The sequence below is a fragment of the Episyrphus balteatus genome, chromosome 2 (assembly GCF_945859705.1).
Source record: "Episyrphus balteatus chromosome 2, idEpiBalt1.1, whole genome shotgun sequence".
NCBI classification, from domain to species: domain Eukaryota; kingdom Metazoa; phylum Arthropoda; class Insecta; order Diptera; family Syrphidae; genus Episyrphus; species Episyrphus balteatus.
In genome coordinates this window covers 115,723,329-115,740,828 of record NC_079135.1, presented here as the reverse complement: position 1 = coordinate 115,740,828, position 17,500 = coordinate 115,723,329, and the positions used below count along the sequence as shown (strand labels likewise).

Here is a 17,500-nt window from a genome sequence, read left to right as displayed (position 1 = left end):
TTGGAAAAATAATGGCGAAGAAAAAGACGCTTTTACATTCATTAATTTTCTTTTATTTATGGCTTTTTTTTAAAGAGAGAAAATGGTTAAGATTTTGACATAACAGAAAATATGAAAATATGCTCTCATAAAGTAGGCGGCCACATGATTATGACCGATGAAATTTTTCACAAATTTTTTACGCTAAAAACTAATTTTATTTTATTATTTTTATTTATTATTGTTTTATACAACCGAACATTATGCCAATACTAATTTTTTTGTTTAAAGAAACAAAGTCAAAAAAATTGATGACGATAGAGGAGACCACCATTTTTTCAATATTTCGTGTGTTTTCCTTTTGTTGCAAAACTGCCTGTATTCTTTGGGAACTCTATTTTAACCTGAATGAGCTTATGTTCCGTGCTTGTAATGATTCAGCCACTCACCTCTAAGCTTTTCCACCAGTTGGTATGAGGTTTTCTGCAGCATTTCGCTAAAAAAACCCCAAAGAGCGTTATTTGTGGAATTGGCTCCGTGAAGCCAGAACTGCGACCTCAAAATTTTTGAACCAAATTTGTCTAATTCGTTTGTCCACCTTTTGTCCATGTTTGTCCACCCAAAATTTTCGTTTGTCCACCCTTCAAAAAAATTTTAGAGCAAATTCTTTTTTTTATAGGAAGTCTGAAAAATGAAAAATCGTCTAAAACGCTCAAATTTTGAGATAGACGTATAAAACCAACTGCAATCGTTTGTCCACCTCGAGTTCTATATACATACCAAATATTATCGTTTTTCCACCCCCCGTTTAGGAGCAATTTAAAAAACATTTGCACTGAAAAATTAAAACTCCCCTAAAATCCCCAAAAATCAATTTTAATCAAAAATTCAAACTGCTGTCGTTTGTCCACCTCGAGTTCTTTACGTATACCAAAAATCATCGTTTGTCCACCCTCTGTTTAGGAGATATTCCAAAAAGAATTTTTTTATAGCAACTTAAAAAAAAGTACGCATACACCACAGTGTACCTCTACTGAAAATTAAAAAGTCCTCAAAAATTATTATTTTTCAAAAATTCAAACGGCAATCGTTTGTCCACCTCGAGAAATGTATACAATAGGGTGGGTCAAAAAAATCGAAAATTTTTTTTTTGATTTGGTACTTCGAAAAATCGATTGCTAGACCCCTCTAGAATATACACACCAAATATGAGCTCTTTATATTAATGGGAAGGTCCTCCGCTTTGCAATTTTCCATTTTTACATCAAGCTTCTACTAAAAAAAAATAATTTTTTTATTAATTGACTTTTTAGCAAATTTCTTTTCATATTCTTGTAGGAAATTGAACGCTCTACAAAAAATGCCTTATACACTTTTTTCGTTTATCTAACCGTTGAATAGATATTTGAGGTCCAAAAATCGAGAAAATCTTTAAAAATTCGTTTTTTGTTCTTAATTTTGTAACAAATTGAAAAATTATAATGATCAAACGCGCAAGACATATTCTTGTTGAAAATTGATTGCTCCACAAAAAAGGTCTTATTAACTTTTTTCATTAATCTAACCATTCTAAAGATATTCGAGGTCAAAGTTAAAAAAAAATATAAAAACATTTTATATTTTTAAAAAATTTCTAATTCACTGAAACTTCATTATTTTCAAATTAGCAAGATATATTCTTGTAGGGGCTTAAACGTTCTACAAAAAATTCCTTGGAATGAAGTTGATTGCTTTAACCGTTTAGAAGATATTCATATCCAAACCAATGCTCAATGATTTCAATAGTTTTCTAATGACCCGTATGCATTGCGATTTGGATACGAATATTTTCTAAACGGTTAAAGCAATCAATTTGATTCCAAGGAATTTTTTGTAGAACGTTTAAGCCCCTACAAGAATATATCTTGCTAATTTGAAAATAATGAAGTTTCAGTGAATTAGAAATTTTTTAAAAATATAAAATGTTTTTATATTTTTTTTTAACTTTGACCTCGAATATCTTTAGAATGGTTAGATTAATGAAAAAAGTTAATAAGACCTTTTTTGTGGAGTAATCAATTTTCAACAAGAATATGTCTTGCGCGTTTGATCATTATAATTTTTCAATTTGTTACAAAATTAAGAACAAAAAACGAATTTTTAAAGATTTTCTCGATTTTTGGACCTCAAATATCTATTCAACGGTTAGATAAACGAAAAAAGTGTATAAGGCATTTTTTGTAGAGCGTTCAATTTCCTACAAGAATATGAAAAGAAATTTGCTAAAAACTCAATTAATAAAAAAATTATTTTTTTTTAGTAGAAGCTTGATGTAAAAATGGAAAATTGCAAAGCGGAGGACCTTCCCATTAATATAAAGAGCTCATATTTGGTGTGTATATTCTAGAGGGGTCTAGCAATCGATTTTTCGGAGTACCAAATCAAAAAAAAAAATTTCGACTTTTTTGACCCACCCTAGTATACAAACAAAAAATCATCGTTTGTCCACCCTACGTTTAGGAGATATTCAAAAAACAAAATTTGTACTGAAAAATTCAAAGTCCTATCTCAAAATTTGAGCGTTTTAGACGATTTTTCATTTTTCAGACTTCCTATAAAAAAAAAGAATTTGCTCTAAAATTTTTTTGAAGGATGGACAAACGAAAATTTTGGGTGGACAAACATGGACAAACGGTGGACAAACGAATTAGACAAATTTGGTTCAAAAATTTTGAGGTCGCAGTTCTGGCTTCACGGAGCCTGTGGAATTCATCCCTGGAAAATTACCAAGCCTGTTTATTCTTTAATTTTTCTTACTTAGGAAGTACGTGATACTCTAGCGTTATAGTTATAATAATTACTGTACAAAAAAAATAAAACAAAATTAGTTTTTAGCGTAAAAAATTTGTGAAAATTTTCATCGGTCATAATCATGTGGCCACCTACTGTATTTGGAATTTCAGAGCACTACTTAACTTAGAAAATAAGCATACAATAATAATATTATATTGGATGAATACAATATCCCACTTTTAAAACGTTTTTAAAATATTTGTGATTTAAAAAAAAAGGTTACACATACGCCACAGTCCCCACGTAAAGAATATATCCAGATTTAGATCAATCACTGCCTGAAGCATGGGACCTTGCGGTATTACTTATTCAACACAAACGTATGTCAGTAATTTTCCCCGGTTCGCTTCGTTTTTATGTCTTAGGGCGGAATTCATAGTCGTCACTCAAGTTGAGAAATATCTTAAGCATTCGCTCAAGCGAATCCTTATTCATAGTCATCACTGGAGTCGAAATTTTTCTCAAGTGAAAGTCTGAGGAGTGTTTTTTAATTGAGGAAACGCTTAAGTTTTTTTTTTCAGTCAGTTGACATTAAAACGCAAGTGTCATTGCGAGCTTTTGTTTTTTGTATTATTTAACAAAATTTGGACTCTCTTGACGAAGGACATTTTTAATAGTTTGTATTTATTTATTTTCAAATATTGTTTAATCGCGACAAATCAAACCGATGCACAGTGTGTCGTCCCCTTATGATTAATCACTTTTTTTTTTGTTAAAAATTAATATTTTTGCTATTAAAATATAATTAAGAAGTGTCAACTCATATGAAAACATATTTATCTTAGAAAATAACCCAGGTTATGTATTCAAAATAAGCTCCGAAACATGAGTACCTCGGAAATCGAAAATATTTTGAGGAATTTATGGGAATCTTTGAGAGTGTATACACTTAGGAGCAAAAAAACGGAATCAAAAAAATTATTTATATTAAAAACAAAAATTGCAAGGGATAAAATAATGTTTCTTCAAGTCTCATGGTGTCATTTAAAAGCTTGAATTTTTTACTTTGAATTGTTTGTAAAAACTTAAAAATGCATACGATAGTATCATCGCTATCTGTCAATAAATTGCACTTAATTTTTTTGTAAATGTTCAATTTTCTTGATATTCTTACCTTCAATTCCAGTCTTTTTTTCTTTACTTTTCTATTGACGTTATCTGTCAATAAATTGCACTTCATTTTTTTTTAATGTTAAATTTTCCAGATACTCTCTGTTATAATTTCAGTTTTTTTTTTCCTTACATACTTCGTTTATGTTGATTGCATCTTTATAAAGTGAACAGGGTTTTAAGTTCCTTGCATTGATTTAAAGCTTTTGTTTCAAGCTTTTAAATGGTGCAATTAAAATTCATGTGTGTCAATTACATCCTGACTAATTTATCGTTTTTACAGAACCCAAAGCTTGATTCCATTTTTTTTCTCTTAAGTGTATTTCACGTTTGGTAATTGTTTGAAAAATTTTGTTAATGTTATTTTGTTTATTTGAGTGTTGTTGTAAAACGTATAACAAAGAAAAATTAAATTTATAAAATTATATATGAGTTATTAAAATTTCTTTGATAAATGGCCAAAAAAAAAAAAATTAATTTTTATTTAATTAATTTAATTTAAAAAAAAAACATATAAAATCATATCTACAATTTTTTTATATTATTTTGCCTTAGGCCTATACTTAATATTGGCAAAGTTTGGTCTGCTTCTGTTTGCGATTACCAGAGATATTCACATTTATGTGCTACGAGTCAAGTACTCAAAATAATTCATTTTTTGAGAAACGTCTTCAATGGGATCACAAAAATGAAAAAATCGATGTTTTTAATAATTTTTAGCCATACACAAGTAACAAAAAGCTGTTTATGTAATTAAAAATATTTTAAATATTGTTTTCAACAAGAAAAAAATTATATTTTTCTGCATACTAAATTTTTAATATAATTACTTGAACCGGCCACGCTCTACTGTGTATTATAGCGTATTTACCAAACTCGTCGATATAAGAATTTACGAAAATGCAAATAAAACGTTATTTCAAAATTTGAAAGCGATTGACAAAAAACTATTCGAGATTTGCTATGAAACGCAAATAAACATACGATTTTTTTGTATAGAGAAGATAAACAAAACAAGTTGACTTCAACTTAAGATTTCTCAAAGTAGAAAAAAGATATTGAAAATATTTAAACGAGCTTTAAAAGAAAACATTTAGTTCTTTTAGAAACTGTCACAAATTTATTTAAAATAAATCACCACGTTCAAGAACATAACCTCAAAAACTGTTAAAAAACGACATTTAAGATTTTCTAACGGGAATATTTCAAAAACGTGATGTGATAGAATTTTTCTGACTTCGGATTCGAGTTCAGCACTCCAAAAACCTTACGAAAAGTATATTTTTGTTTATATATAAAAAAAAATTAATTTTGCTCACAAGTGGCTTCTTCAGTAAATGTTAATTTCGTAAATTATACTAAAAAAAAAAGTAATAGGTTGTTTAATTTGTTAATTTGTATTTTTTTTTCTATTCCTGCCATAAAAACACAAAAAAAGATATTAAAACTCCAAAAACTTAGCTGCAAGTATTTATGATAAACTTTTGTATGGGCTCGACACACTGGGCGATGGCGAATTATTAAAAAAATATTTTTTTTATGACAGTTAATTCAAATAGGTTAATCAAATTTTCGAGTTTTTTTTTTCCTCAAAACAAGATTTTTCTTTACTCAAGTGACAGCTCTATTTTCAATTCCCTTGAGCGATTGCTTGAAATATTTCTCAATTCACGGGAAAAATCTTAACTCAAGTAACGACTATGAATTCTCTTAAAGTTACTCATGTTTTTGGGCCCCGTAAAAAATAAATTCCATTCGAACAAGAATTGTTAACTTTTAATAAAGTCCTTGGTTCAATTAAAATAGAACAAAATATTGAGCTATACATAAATTAATGTTGCTAACCTATTATTTCTTTTGCATTTTTTCATATTCTAAGTGGCATCTGTTTTTTTTTGCAAAATCTGACAATAAATATTTCGCACCATTCCAATTATAAACTTTTAGAATGTTTTTGGTATTTCAAATCCATAAAATTAAAAATACGTACCCACTTTTTAATGATGAATGGCAAAAAGAAATTTTTTATAAATAAAAGCTTTAAATCATATTATTTTAATTTTTTAAATACATTCTTATGTTATATGCACATCCGCTATTTTCACTTAAAAGTAATAATCCTATTTTATCATCTTGTTGCTATAAATTAATGTTATTATTATTTATTCTTCAAAGAGTTGCTTTGATATAATTTGTTTGTTTTTTTTTTTTTTAATCAATTTGTAAACGCAAATTAATGTTTTTGGGATAAATAAAAATTTTCTTAAATCGTTGAAAATTGAAAAAAAAAAATCAATCTCCAATAAAAAATGAGAAAATCACTAAAAACTAAAAACCCATATTTTTTCTGGCAATAAACGTTTTTAGCTCCGTGAAGCCAAAACTGCAATTTTTCATTTTTTTAAGTCTTTCTATAAAAGACAAACGGTGAACAAATGAATAAGACCAGTTTGGTTCAAGTACGACAGTAAAAAGATGTCAATGTTCTTTCAACTAAATATGCTCCAATTTGACATAACTTTCTTAAATGACATAAGCTTCTATTCCTATCGGCATGTAAACGCCAACTGCGGATACGGATAGCAATGCCAAAAAACACAGCTATTATTTCTGGTTTTTTTTTTTTTTGTGCATTATATCGCAACTAGTTCTCAATCGACTAGTTACTAGTACATTTTTGGTACTAGCAAAAGTTTCAAACTATTCAACCCATTTTTTATAAAGTACGTTCAGAGACATTTTTATAGTTAAGTCTAGTACGCTTATCACGCCAAATTTTAGCTACGAAATAGTCACTACATTTTCAATCGGTTGAAATCAGTAATCACTTATACATTCAAAATTTTTTTATTTGTTTCATAACTGGCGTACACATTTTTGAGCCAATACGAGTTTGTGAAAGTAGAGAAACAAGTAATTTGACAGCTTCTGTCAAATCAAAAAAAAAGTATTCAATGTGATTTACTTGCGGAACTTGCATTTTTAACCGCAAGGTAAGAAATCACTCATCTGACTCAGCCAAAATAATTCATTATTTCTTTGGTTAGTACTCATGTTAATGGGTATTAAATACACACTTAGCAAGAAAAGTGTTTTTGTTTTATTTAACCCAGCAGGGTCTTCATGGAATATGTAAGGAATATCTGCCTATCATCATTTAATTTAATGGAGACTAACTTTTTTAAGTATAAGTCTATTATAATTGTGTGGGCTTTGTACAAAGATGTAAACCCTATCATCAAATTTGACGTTTTTAACGTCAATCATATGTAAATTTCTGTCACAAAACAACAATCGGTTCGTTCCTTTAGAGGTGGTAGACTACTATTGGACGGTTTCACATTCCGCCGACTCATTTTGACAAATACATATGTAAGTTCAAAGATTTTAAATTAGTTTAATTTTTGGCTATCTCTTTCTCACCACCAAGTTACAAGTGAAAAAGCAACATAAAAATGCCAAAAGAATCAGCGGAGTGAGGCCAATATGAACACAGTCTTGAATTTAGTACTACCAACTAAACATCCTAACTACTAGAGCAGAAGATCATGTGTTAATTGTACTAGAACTACAATTAATCTACAACTTATCATCTACTTATGAGAAGTCTACCACCTCCAAAGGAACGATTTGTGATCGGTGATAGTCACAAAAATCAAATTTGTACTGCGGAAATCATACATATTTCTCAGAGCAAATTGGTCTTTTGTGATTATCACAAATCACAATAGCCGATTCCACCCCAGGTTTATAACCAATTTTCAATCTACTACATTTAAACTAAGAAAATCTAAATAAATTTCTATAAATTCACACATTTTTTCTTCTTATTCAAATTGTTTGTGAATCCCTTGATTAATGTAATCTTTGTAAAAATTAAAATAGGAATTAAAATATTTAGACAGTTCAATTGCCATTCAAAATATACAAAGAAACAAACAATAATAATAATTTTCCATAGAATACAATCACCATCACTGTCATGTATTAAAATTCAAATCTATTTTGGCGCCAATAAACTTATTTTTTATTACCCACAAAATTCTCACAAAAACCCATCTAAAATTAGCTAAATACAATAATAAAACAAAAAAAAAAAAAACAATCACTTCTTCCAAAAATAGTGCGCCAATAAATTTTTCTATAATTGATTCAGCGAATAAAATTGAATAACATCATAATCGGCAAATACATATACATATAAAAGTTTTCCAATGAAATAACAACAACACTACGAAAACGACTCTGGTCGAACAGAGAACCAGGAGAAGCTACAAATTTTAATTATCCATTGGTCTTGACTTTTGTAGTGCTCTACTAATAATTGTTGCGCCAGAAGTTTGTAAAATGTCTTTCATCAGTATCACTGAAAAAAAATCAAGCACTCTTGATCTAATTTCAGATATTTTATGTTTGCATCCCACTCGTTAGACCAAAATATCTAGTACATTTTTTGTGGGACAAATGGCAACACTAGATTTTTATTTGCATCAAGTGACAGGTGACAGTTTAGAAAGATATCCGCGTGTAATGAACACACTGCAGTATGAAAATCTACTACATATTTGTTGCTTTTCGCACACCTAAGTCGATACCACAATGACCATCGTCGTCGTCGTCGATCGGCGCGGTGGTGAAACTAATGCAACTTGAATTAAACAAAAACAAAATTGGCACCTGCTTCAGCACAACAGATTTTGGCTAACATTCTTGTTGCCCAGAAGTGCCAAGGGGACATTCACTTTATATTTCCTCTTTTTCCTCCATTTTGCTCTAAATTTATAATTCACATTCATTCGTGTTAGAATTTTTTTTTTTAGTTTTCTGTTTTTCTTCTGGCGGAAAAGAGGTCAGCATATGCTCGCTTGGGTTTGGGAATTTTAGGATTATCAATTAAAACAGATTTAGATTAGATGACAAAGGAAGATGACGAGAAAAAAAAATACCAACAACAACTATATTATTAGATCTGCTCATCCGGAGGTGCGAGTTTAGTATGTGATTGAGAATATTATGCTGAGAGAAGGATTAGGAAAGAACTTGGCAGACCTCTGATCGGGGCGTAAAGTATGATTGTTTGCCGGTACTGTATAGTAACATGCACGTTCATCAATTTTTTAAAAAATTCTACGCGGTTGTTTGTTTTCTTTTATTCGATCAGAAAAATACACAGAGCCAATTTGAATTGAATACAAACAACGTGATCAGAACATATTTCTCGTAAAAAAAAAAGTTTGTAATAGTTTTTTTTTTTTTTTGTTTTTTCTTTCTCATATTTTTTTTTGATACTTCCTTTATTATTCATTTTCTTATAGATTTGTTTAATTGTTTATTATTCTTCTACGAAATACTTGCATGATCTGAATAAATTTGTGGTATTTCATTGATTGTATACAACAATACTGTCAAGAATGATGTTTAGGTGTACTCGTTCTCAAGTGGTAGTACGTAATTTTTGATATTTGGATGAAATTTTATGTGCAAATACTTTTTGATACATATTATTTTGTTTGGTTTATGTTTGTCATAATTCAAAACATTTCGAATTTCTATGAATATGCTTTATAAGTTATAGTTTAAAGTAAAATATTTCGACATTTTTATTGATTGACAAATGATTTATTTGAAGTTCAAAGAAATTCCAAAAAATATTTGAAAAGATTTTTGTTTTACTTATTATTATCATCATAAGGTTACACGAGACAAGAAAAACAGCTAAAGCTTAGATGAAAGCTGTGACAGTTAATATTTTTGAGGTTCTTTTGAAAAGATACTACATAATTTGATTGCTGGAAATTAACCTGACAGCTCTTAATGCATAACTTGACTTGACAGTTAATCCTTTACGATTTGACAAAATGTTTTTACAGTTGATTTAAATTGTAACCAATCAGTATAAAATAACGAAATTTGGTAAAATAAAATAAATTTAAATGAAAAAAAACCACTATTAATTTTGTTTTATTTTATTTAAAGTTAATCAAAAACTTTTCACAACTTGATTTTTATATTTGTTAAAATTAAAATAGGGACGCGTGATAACTCCATCATTGGGCTTGTCACGTTTGTTGTTGTTGGGGGCAGGTTGTGTATCAGGTTGTGTTGTTGTAATTTTTTTTTTATATTTTTTTTATGTTTGTCTTCTTCTTTTTTTTTATGGAATTTAATTGCGGTATTGAATAATGTATTGTGTTTGATAGTTAATTTGTAACCCAACATGTAACCCAACATCGTAAATTTTAAAATTAATAATGTAAATCGAAAGGGCTTTAGCTATAATAAAACAAGTATTTTTTTTTAAATTCAATAAGTTCATTATTTGCTTAGTTATTTCGAAATTTACGCAGTAAAAAAAAAGTTTAAATAATTTATTTTTGTATATAAATGCAAAAATTCAAACAAAAAGCTATCTAATATTTATTTTTAGTCGCATTCCTAAAATCCAAAAATAAAACCCCGTTAGTTTACGCACGAAAAATATTTTTTTCTGAATTTCGTAGTTTTTACATAAATTTGCTTTTTTTCCAAAAAAGCCGAACTTTCGCCAATTAAAAACTATTGGTGCTATTTATTTGAAATATGGGGCATTATTTCGATAAAGCAATTCTTAAAGATTATGTAAGAAGCCTTAAGAGAATAAAAATATGTTTTTTACAGCTTTTTGGCGATCTTTTTCGGTTTGTTACAGAAATGTCACATGGGGCTACAAGGGGTTAATATTTTGTATTGTTCTATTTGGTATGATTTGTAAATTTCGAACTCTTCAGTTGCATCCAGAGCATCAAATGGTATGAGTAGGATCATAGATAAATTATTAACAAGATTCCAAACCTAACAGTCAAATCAATTTTACCACCGGTTGACAAATGAAACTCACTGGTCACTGGTTAGTGAATTTAACTTGTCAACCGACGGTTTGGTATGTTTTGTCACGTCAATTCTATGTTTACGTGTTGCCCCCATGTTTATTTACTTGAAAAAAACATATGTTTTATTACTCATTTATTACTTTGTTGTTACCTATTGCTTTTCACATTTTTTCATGGATACGAAATCAGATTACAAAAACAACACTGTAAACAAATATATTTTGAGAGGTTAAACGAACGAATGTTTAGTAACATGGTATTAGTTTATATATCTATGTTTATATATTATTATTTTTGTATCATTAATTTCTTAAAAGAGTTGATCTTCAGGCGAAAAGACTATCTCCGTAAATTGAAAAAAAAAATGCATGACACCCAAAAAATTACATTCATTTAGAATGTAAATTAATTTTTTTATATTGATTTAAATAATAATAATTTAAATGTAATAACTAAAACGAACTTTATTTGAACTCATTGCAAATGAGGCAAATTTAAACATTTAAATTTATTAAAATAAATTAACTTCGTATCACGTTTTTTTTGTATTCACATTTACCTTTAAAAACAAGTTAACTCAGAACATTAATTAAATATTCTTATTTTCACTTATTTTGGGTAAACGTGTAAATTCAAGGTCAATAGCATTTTTAATAAGATAATAAATTTTTAGCATCATGCTGTTAGGTATTTTTTCTTAACATTGTAGATTTTAATAATCAACAATCTATTGCTTACATAGTATTTATAAAAAATAAAATTCTATGGAAAACAAATTTCGTTAATACATAGTACATACTTAGTAGAGCTCGCATGTGGCTAACTCGTTAAATTTAGTGTAATGCACCCTATTTTTTAATTTAATTTGATCCCATACAAATAAAAGAAATTTGTGCATTGGACATGAAATAAATGTTCACTGAGAAGCAAACGCCGAAAAATATGTAGCTTTAAAACAAATTATTTGAAGGGCAGAGAAACGAAATTATTTAGTGAACACACATGAACAAAGGATGGAATAGCTAATCTAAGGCATACCACCGACGCACACTGGGGATTTTGGGGAAAAAAGTCCAAAATTTAAAGTTCCTCGGAGAATATTTCAATAGTATTTCTAAATTCTAGAATAAAATCTGAATCAAAATCAGAAAAAATTACTAAAATCGGACTTGTAGTTTACTTTTTAGAGCTTTGTAAAGGGACAAGTTGTTGAAAGTATAAAAAACGAAATGAAAATACCCTCAAATTAAAGCTGTGTAATTTTTTTTAGCTTGAGCCGACTCATACACTTTTATTTTTCCGTAAAGAAGCCATCGTTTGTCTATTGTAAATCGAAGAAATTATTAATTTTAAACATGTTAATTATTTTATATAATTATTTAAAGAAAAGAGAAAAAAATGGCTTGATTTTTTCATATTTTTATATATATAATTTTAGCTACACTTGCCTACAGTTAGAGACTATTAAAAACATTTTCCTTATGAAATTCCCTTTCGATGAAGGCCAAATTTGGGTGCCACCAGGTGCCACTGCGTTTTTTATTGGTAATTGAAAACTTCATTTGGTCGCAAAAATCATTTTCTTAAAAATTACTTAAAATAACAAAAAAAATATTAAAAATCAATGGTAACACTTACAGTTATAAATGACACTTTTTTTAAAAGCCAAAATATTAGGCTTAATTTGAGCTTTTAAATTAAGTTCTGAATTGTTTTTGAAATAATCGATTTCAAAGTCAAAATTTTGAAATAAAAATTAAAAAAAACATATGCAATACTATTTTTGACAAGGCTGGGGATTTGAATTCAATTTGAATAATGAAGAACACTGCCTTAATTAATTCCTTACCAAACACTGAAAACCATATGTTTCTATGCCTTCCAGTTTTCGAGAAAATTGAAAAGTAAAAAATCTCCTTTTTGTCAGATTTTTGTTTTTTTGGCTGCAAGCTTGAAATATTATCCGAAAAGACAAATAGAGAAAATAAAATTAATTCGTAACACATTTTTTTACAAATCTACTACAATAAAATTACATTTGATTTTTTGAACTTGGCTCAGAAAAATTAATTTTCGTTATATGTAACTGAAATGAATGTACATAATATATTGAAAACTATTCAAATTAAAAACGAGTGAAAAGGGATTATGCGTCTTATTATTATACATTTTATTAATGTCTCAAGATTTAAATTGAAATTATTATTGAAAAATACAGATCATCTTACCCATTCCTTTATTAAGAAGAATCAGAGTCATTAAATTGAGGAAAAAATGGCTCTCTTAAAAGAATAAACTTTTGAAAAATTTGTATAAAAAAATGAAAAAAGTGTTTTTTTTTAAATAATTTTTAACTATAATTTGGACGTGGACCTCGACAACAGTACCTACTATGAGTTATTTTTTTCCATTTAATGTATTTAAAATCGGTGAAGTGGTTCCAATAATACAAAAAAATTTAAAAAAAAATGCTATAAGTACAAGTAAATTGAGAATCGGAATTCTTTATTACTCTCACAAATTTTTTTAAAAGGGCGTGGCAGTGGGCGGAAATGAATAATAATAATTTCTTACGACGAAAACTGTCATCCCTGAAAATTTCATTCAAATCTATTCAGTGGTTCAGTTTTTATTTAATTTTTTCCGCACTCCCATACAAATTTCCCCAGTGTGCGACGTACATATCTTGATGTTAGACCCTCTTTAAGCGAAGGTATATTTTAAACAAAACTTCTAGTTCTTAAATTTATTTGCAGCAAACATGGCCACAAAGGAGTTTTAACGTTCCTCAGAATAATGATTTCATGTCTCATAATTTCAAGAAAAAATATATTGAATGTGCCTTCGCAATATTACAAAATCGAAAGCTGTAAAAAATTTTGCAGTTTTGACATTCTGTATCTGTATTTTACTTATTTTATCAAAACTAAATTCAATAAATTATTGCATATATAAAAAAAGTAAAAAAAAGCCCAATGTTGTGTTATTTTTATGTATAAATAAATAAAATAAAACACGAAATAATTTTTATTATAAACCTGCAGTAAAGACACAACATCCAAAATCTGAAGGCTCTGGGTGAAAAAAAAAACAACTTAACAAACATAATTTAATAATGATGTATGTAGAATAAAAACACAAACAAACAGATCGAATGTCAATGTGTACGTGTTTTTTATATGAAAATTAACATAGCTTAACAAAATGTTTAGTTTCAAAATAATAACGCACCAAAAGAAGTGTAACTTAAAAAACAATTTGTTTTTATTTTTAGGCAATATTTTGCCATTTAAAAAATCATTACAATCATTTTATATAACATATTTTAAATAAATCTATTTTTAATTATGGAATTAATTTGTTTTTAAATCTTTGTAAATTTTGCTTATTTTTCAAAGTATAATGAAGGCTGTTATAAATATCTAGACCTCTATGTAAAACCATATTTGTGGTCTTGAAGTTTCTATATCTTGGTAACCTGAAATCTCCAGCATTTCGGAGTGCAAAAGGTTGTACATCACCAACAAAAGATACATATTCGTATAAATAATTAGGCAATATATTAAATTTGATTTTAAATACAAATACTATCACATTATACATAATTCTTTGATTGACACTCATCCAAGACAATTTAAACAGCATTTCACTTATTGGGGTAAATCCATTACACATTAAAACAATTCTCATTCCCCTATTTTGAAGTTTTTGAAATCTATTCATTTTTTGATTGTTACACATAAACAGAATACTCGAGCAATACTCAAAGTGCGGTTTTATCATTGTATTGTACACATTAATAGTTGTTTTCATAGACATTTTTTTCCGAATTCGACTTAAAAAATAAATTTTTTTTGATATCTTCTTACAAACATAATTAACATGAGCATCTAACGTTAGTTTATCATCAATTACAACACCTAAATATTTTATTTCAGGTACTGTCTCAATATTATTACAGTTTATGCTGATATTTCTATTGGTAAATCCATTTAAAATCATAGCTTTTGTTTTATTTATATTTAATTTTAACATATTACTGTCAAAATAGTCTTGTAAATTTTGAAGATCTAAATTAATTTTATCTACACATTCATCGATATTACTACCGGAGATAAACAATAAAGAATCATCAGCAAACATAACGATTTTTGAAAATCGAACAACATTCTCCATATCGTTGATATAAACCAAAAACGGCAAAACTCCAAGCAAAGATCCTTGAGGAACTCCGTGATTTACAGATACAGAGTTTGAAATGACATCATTAATTTTCGTTCTTTGAGTTCTATTTTCGAGGTATGATTTGAACCAATTTAGTTCTTTATTTCTCACGCCATACATTTTGAGTTTATCAATTAAAATCAACTTGTCTACAGTTTCGAATGCTCTTTTCAAGTCTAGAAACACGGCCACTACCACTTTTTTGTCATGAATTTCAATTTTCCACTTCGTGATGACAGGATTGAGAAGGGATTCACAATTATGATTTTTTCGGAAACCAGATTGGTGGCATGAAATAAGATTAAACGATTCTAAGTAATTTTGCAGCTGATTATATACAATTTTTTCAAACGTTTAGGAATTATATCATGATCAACTAAAAGATATTGCTGCTGGGAATGATGCAGAAAATGTATACCTAAAAAGATCTGAAAATTCATTTTTGAACTATAAATGACCTGCTAAAAGTGCGGAATTAAATCAAAGTTATGCGCAAATTCCCAAAAATATCAGGTATCCTACGATAACTCTATAAAGAATTTGAACGAGTTGTGAAAGCAAAAGCGCAAAAGCCTAGCAATTTTTTTTACGACAAAATTTAGAAGGAACTGTTTTTCTTATTGGCATGCTTGAAAAATTATTTTATTATATCAAAATGATTATAAAGAATGAAGAAAAGAAGACAAAATTACCATTGTTATTAATATTTTTATGTGACTTATGGCTTCCAATACCGTAAAAAATACATACTTGTATACAGTTTTTTTTAGAAAGAACACAAAAATCTCTGAAAAAATATTTTGTTTGTTTCTCAAAAAGTGTCTGATTTGTATGAAAACCCTTATAAAGTAAAAATAGAAGCAAAACCACTAAAATACTTTATTACGATTATTTGTCTATAAATACCCTTCTCCAAACAGAACCGCTTGTTTCTTCAAAATAATTCATATTTGTATGCATGACGTGAATTAATAGAAGCTATACCTATAACACTTTGCCAATTAATTTTTAAATACGTAATATAAATGAAGTTCGTGTGACAACTAATCATTGTTTTTAATAATTTTTTTTTTTAATTCCGCAATTAATTCTACACCAAAATTCAACACATATTCAATTTTAATTGAAATATAAGAAAATAAAGAAACAAAATACATCATCATTTTGTTTTCTTATATTGATCAATTAAATTGAAAACAATACAAAAAAATAATTATAAATACTTACTGAATTCATTGCTAACTGCTTGCGACATTGCTTCGCTGAGAAGATTATACGAGTGCCGATGATCTATGTGGCCACTTCCAGGTGCTCCATGATGATGAGCGTAGGAGGAGGCCGCATGGGATCCACCGGCACCGCCACCACCACCAACAGCACCTGTTGCAGTTGCAGTTGTTGATATTTGCGAAGCAGCTTGTTGTTGCGAGCCACCACTGCTGCCTGCAGCAGTGTTGCTACTGTGATAAGTACTGTGTTGTTGATGTTGTTGTTGTTGTTGTGGTGGCTTTTGCGATGGATGATGGTGCAATTGCTGGTGGTGTTCTAGCTCATGTGTTGAATGTGGATTAAAGCGATTACCACCGAGAGCACCGGCAGTAATCACAACTGAATCACCAGGCGCTCCGCCACCGGAGACACTGTGTTTATGTGGTGAAGAAACCAAAGATATCACAAGTATAAGGCAAATGTTCCAAAGCATTGTTCTTTGGTTGTGTTAAATAATTTGTTTTGATTCAATTTTGTTTTTGTTGTATTATTGTCGTTGTTAATTGTTTTTCTTATTAATTTTATTATTAAGTTAATTTTTATTTAACTAGGGAATGAAAAATAAAAGAAATTGATTTATTACAAATTGAAATATTGTTGATTTTAAGCTACTTTGGAGGGACTTTTTCAGACTGCAACTGAACTTGCTAGGTACAATTGGAACCTAAGAATTCTTATCAAACCTTGTAATTTGCATTCTTACATGAAACAACTTAATAAATTATTACAAAGATAAGTTACTTCGAGCAAACTCAGATTTAATTATGAGAATTATAGAAACTTCCAATAACAATAGCTGAGAAGAAATTCATTTTCAAATTGCATTCATAAGATTGTATTCAAAAATAATATTAAATACGCAATAAATTGTTGGCTAAATTTCGTTGTTTTCAAACTGGCAATATATTTTGTATTCTCAACAGGGTTATCAATTTCGGAAGAAAAAAAATAAATAAAATAAATGCCCCAGCATATGACATGACATCATACACACACGCATTGAACGAAAACATGGAATAACTTAAAAGGCTAAAATGGATAGAAGACTTTTTTGTTTATTAAATTGTTTATATGGCACTTTAGTTTATTGTTATCAGTCGTTGGTTTTTTTTTTTTTTGCTCACTTTGTGTAGAATTGATGAAGCAAAAAAACTGAATGTTTACTTAGTACACAGAAGAATAAAAGTATATTTAATAGAATGAGTTAAAAGCCTTAT

At 28.4% G+C, this 17,500-nt stretch overlaps 2 protein-coding genes across 7 annotated transcripts in view; one reads left to right on the top strand and one right to left on the bottom strand.

Moving 5' to 3' along the window:
* LOC129909803 (ubiquitin carboxyl-terminal hydrolase 30 homolog) overlaps positions 1-4,936 on the top strand; it is a 228,063-nt gene extending 223,127 nt beyond the window's left edge. Inside the window, exon 7 of the mRNA XM_055986898.1 lies at positions 4,925-4,936. The gene's annotated coding sequence lies outside the window, so the exon portion shown is untranslated. The remainder of the gene's footprint in view (positions 1-4,924) is intronic.
* LOC129909800 (stromal interaction molecule homolog) overlaps positions 1-17,500 on the bottom strand; it is a 71,120-nt gene that overhangs the window by 42,897 nt on the left and 10,723 nt on the right. For all 6 annotated transcript variants that reach the window (XM_055986889.1, XM_055986887.1, XM_055986890.1 and 3 more), the window contains exon 2: positions 16,242-16,830. In XM_055986889.1, the coding sequence (XP_055842864.1) occupies positions 16,242-16,716 (475 nt within the window). In that variant the 5' untranslated portion in view covers positions 16,717-16,830. The remainder of the gene's footprint in view (positions 1-16,241; positions 16,831-17,500) is intronic.